At 48.1% G+C, this 2,500-nt stretch overlaps 1 protein-coding gene across 1 annotated transcript in view; it reads left to right on the forward strand.

Annotated features, from left to right (window-relative positions):
- zdhhc8b (zDHHC palmitoyltransferase 8b) overlaps positions 1–2,500 on the forward strand; it is a gene marked incomplete at both ends in the record, with an annotated part of 59,954 nt that overhangs the window by 46,520 nt on the left and 10,934 nt on the right. Inside the window, one exon of the mRNA XM_080530596.1 lies at positions 2,075–2,232. Coding sequence (XP_080386722.1) covers positions 2,075–2,232 — 158 coding nt within the window. The remainder of the gene's footprint in view (positions 1–2,074; positions 2,233–2,500) is intronic.

The raw sequence follows: 2,500 nt of genomic DNA on the forward strand, positions 1-2,500 counted from the left end.
ACACAACCACCCATGCTAATACAACCACCCATGCTAATACAACCAACCACCCATGCTAATACAACCACCCATGCTAACACAACCACCCATGCTAATACAACCACCCATGCTAACACAACCACCCATGCTAACACAACCACCCATGCTAATACAACCACCCATGCTAATACAACCACCCATGCTAATACAACCACCCATGCTAACACAACCACCCATGCTAACACAACCACCCATGCTAACACAACCACCCATGCTAATACAACCACCCATGCTAACACAACCACCCATGCTAACACAACCACCCATGCTAACACAACCACCCATGCTAATACAACCACCCATGCTAACACAACCACCCATGCTCACACAACCACCCATTAGCATTCCTCCCTGATCAGGAGAGAGGTGGAGGTAGACATTAGATTAGATTAGATCCTTTTTAGAACCTTTTTGTCATTGCACAGAGTAGCCTACAACAAAACGAAATGTATTTTTTGCCCTAGGCACAGGGTCGGCCATAGTCAGCGCCCCTGGAGCGATTAGGGGGTTAAGTGCCGTGCTCAAGGGCACAACGGCAGTGGTAGGTAGGCACCTTAGATATGATGCCAGCAACCCTCCAGTCACCAGCTCACATGCAGCTCCCTCCTGAGGCGGGGATCGAACCAGCGACCTTCCGAATGCTCGCCTGGCCTCTCTAACCTCTAGGCTACCTGTTAACCCATGTTAACCCATACAGGCTGGATTTCAACCAATCAGAAGAGAGGTGGACAGGCTCCTTGTAAGGCATAGAGGGAGGAAGAGAGAGCGCGCGTGTTTGATGACGTTTCCTTATTCCGTATCCATGCACTAACAATGAGCCCCTGTCCTCCGATTTCTCCCTCCAACAAGCCTCCCTGGAGATCAGTGTATGCCTAGGCATTTCAAAATGGCTGCTACATACATTCATCCTACATTTTGTCCAAGGGGGGGGGGTTACTTCCTCTTTCATGTTAGATGTGTGTGGAATGTTCTAGAGAGGCATACTGTTGTATATGCTGAGGGTCCTTCAAAGAATAAAATAAAATACAAATAATATGTTTTAAGAGACTGAAAACCGCATTAGAACAGAGGAGTCTGGCAGCCGATGGGAGTGTGTGTGTGTGTGTGTGTGTGTGTGTCCTTGGCGATGTGTTTCTTCAGAAACCGCTGGCTCGCCAGTCTCCCTCCAGGTGTTGTTCAGGGTTCCCGCGCTGGTCTTAAAAAGCCGTAAAGTCTAATCCAAATCATAAGGCCTAAAAAGGTCTACATTTTCAGTTATTCGGTCTAAAAATGAGGTGCTAGGTCTAAAAAATTAGATCCTGCAAGGAAATCAGTCCGACCATATCTATTTACGTGGAAAAAAATGCTAATTCTCTTCCTTTTTTGTCTGTATGGCAGTGAAATCCCTAATTTCATCACCTCGAGGATGACAAAAAGCTATCATATGGTGCCCATCAAAGAGGTCTAAAAAAGGTCTAAAAAGGTCTTCAATTTGACTTGTTGAAACTTGTAGGAACCCTGTTGTTGTAGTGTGGGTCAGATTACTTTTGTTGTTGTTGTAGTGTGAGTCAGATGACTTTTTTTTTACCTTCGGCCCGAACGAGCTCTTTGACGGAGTGAAAGACGTTTCAGAGACAGAGAGCAAACAAGATAAGCCTTGCGTGTGGGCACATAGCACGGGGCTGCGGTGGAGGGGTTCGTCGTGCAGAGGCCTGTAAACATGCTGGGAACGGACGGGCAGTGCCATGCTGAGGCTAATGGGTTGGCATCCAAATGCGTTACCTCGAGTTTGTTTATGACCTGGTTTCAGTGGCATAGGTTCGCAAAATAGCGTATGTGTATAAAATGTCCATTCTGCTTGTTGTTTGTACTGTTAGTACGACTAACCGTGGGAGCTAGCTTCATTTAACCTCCTGTTGGTCCTGTCTAACCCAATCATAAATCTGATTTTGTGTGTGTGTGTGTGTGTGTGTGTGTGTGTGTGTGTCTGTGTCTGTGTCTGTGTCTGTGTCTGTGTCTGTGTGTGTGTGTGTGTTCCTCTCTCTCCGTGGAACAGCGGATGAGGACGAGGACAAGGATGATGACTTCCGGGCTCCGCTGTACAAGAACGTGGAGGTCCGGGGGGTGCAGGTCAGGATGAAGTGGTGCGCCACCTGCCACTTCTACAGACCCCCGCGCTGCTCACACTGCAGCGTCTGTGACAACTGTGTGGAGGTGAGACACGCACACACACACACACAGACTACTCTATTTATCACACATACACACACGCACACGCACGCACGCACACGCACACACACACACGCACACACACACACACACACACACACACATACGTGTATTTGTGCACACACACACACACACACATACGTGTATTTGTACACACACACACACACACACACACACACGGGCACACACACACACACACACGGACACGCACACACACACACACACACACACACACACACACACACACACACAC

This window comes from Nansenia antarctica (genome assembly GCF_963989245.1).
Source record: "Nansenia antarctica genome assembly, chromosome: 5".
NCBI classification, from domain to species: domain Eukaryota; kingdom Metazoa; phylum Chordata; class Actinopteri; order Argentiniformes; family Microstomatidae; genus Nansenia; species Nansenia antarctica.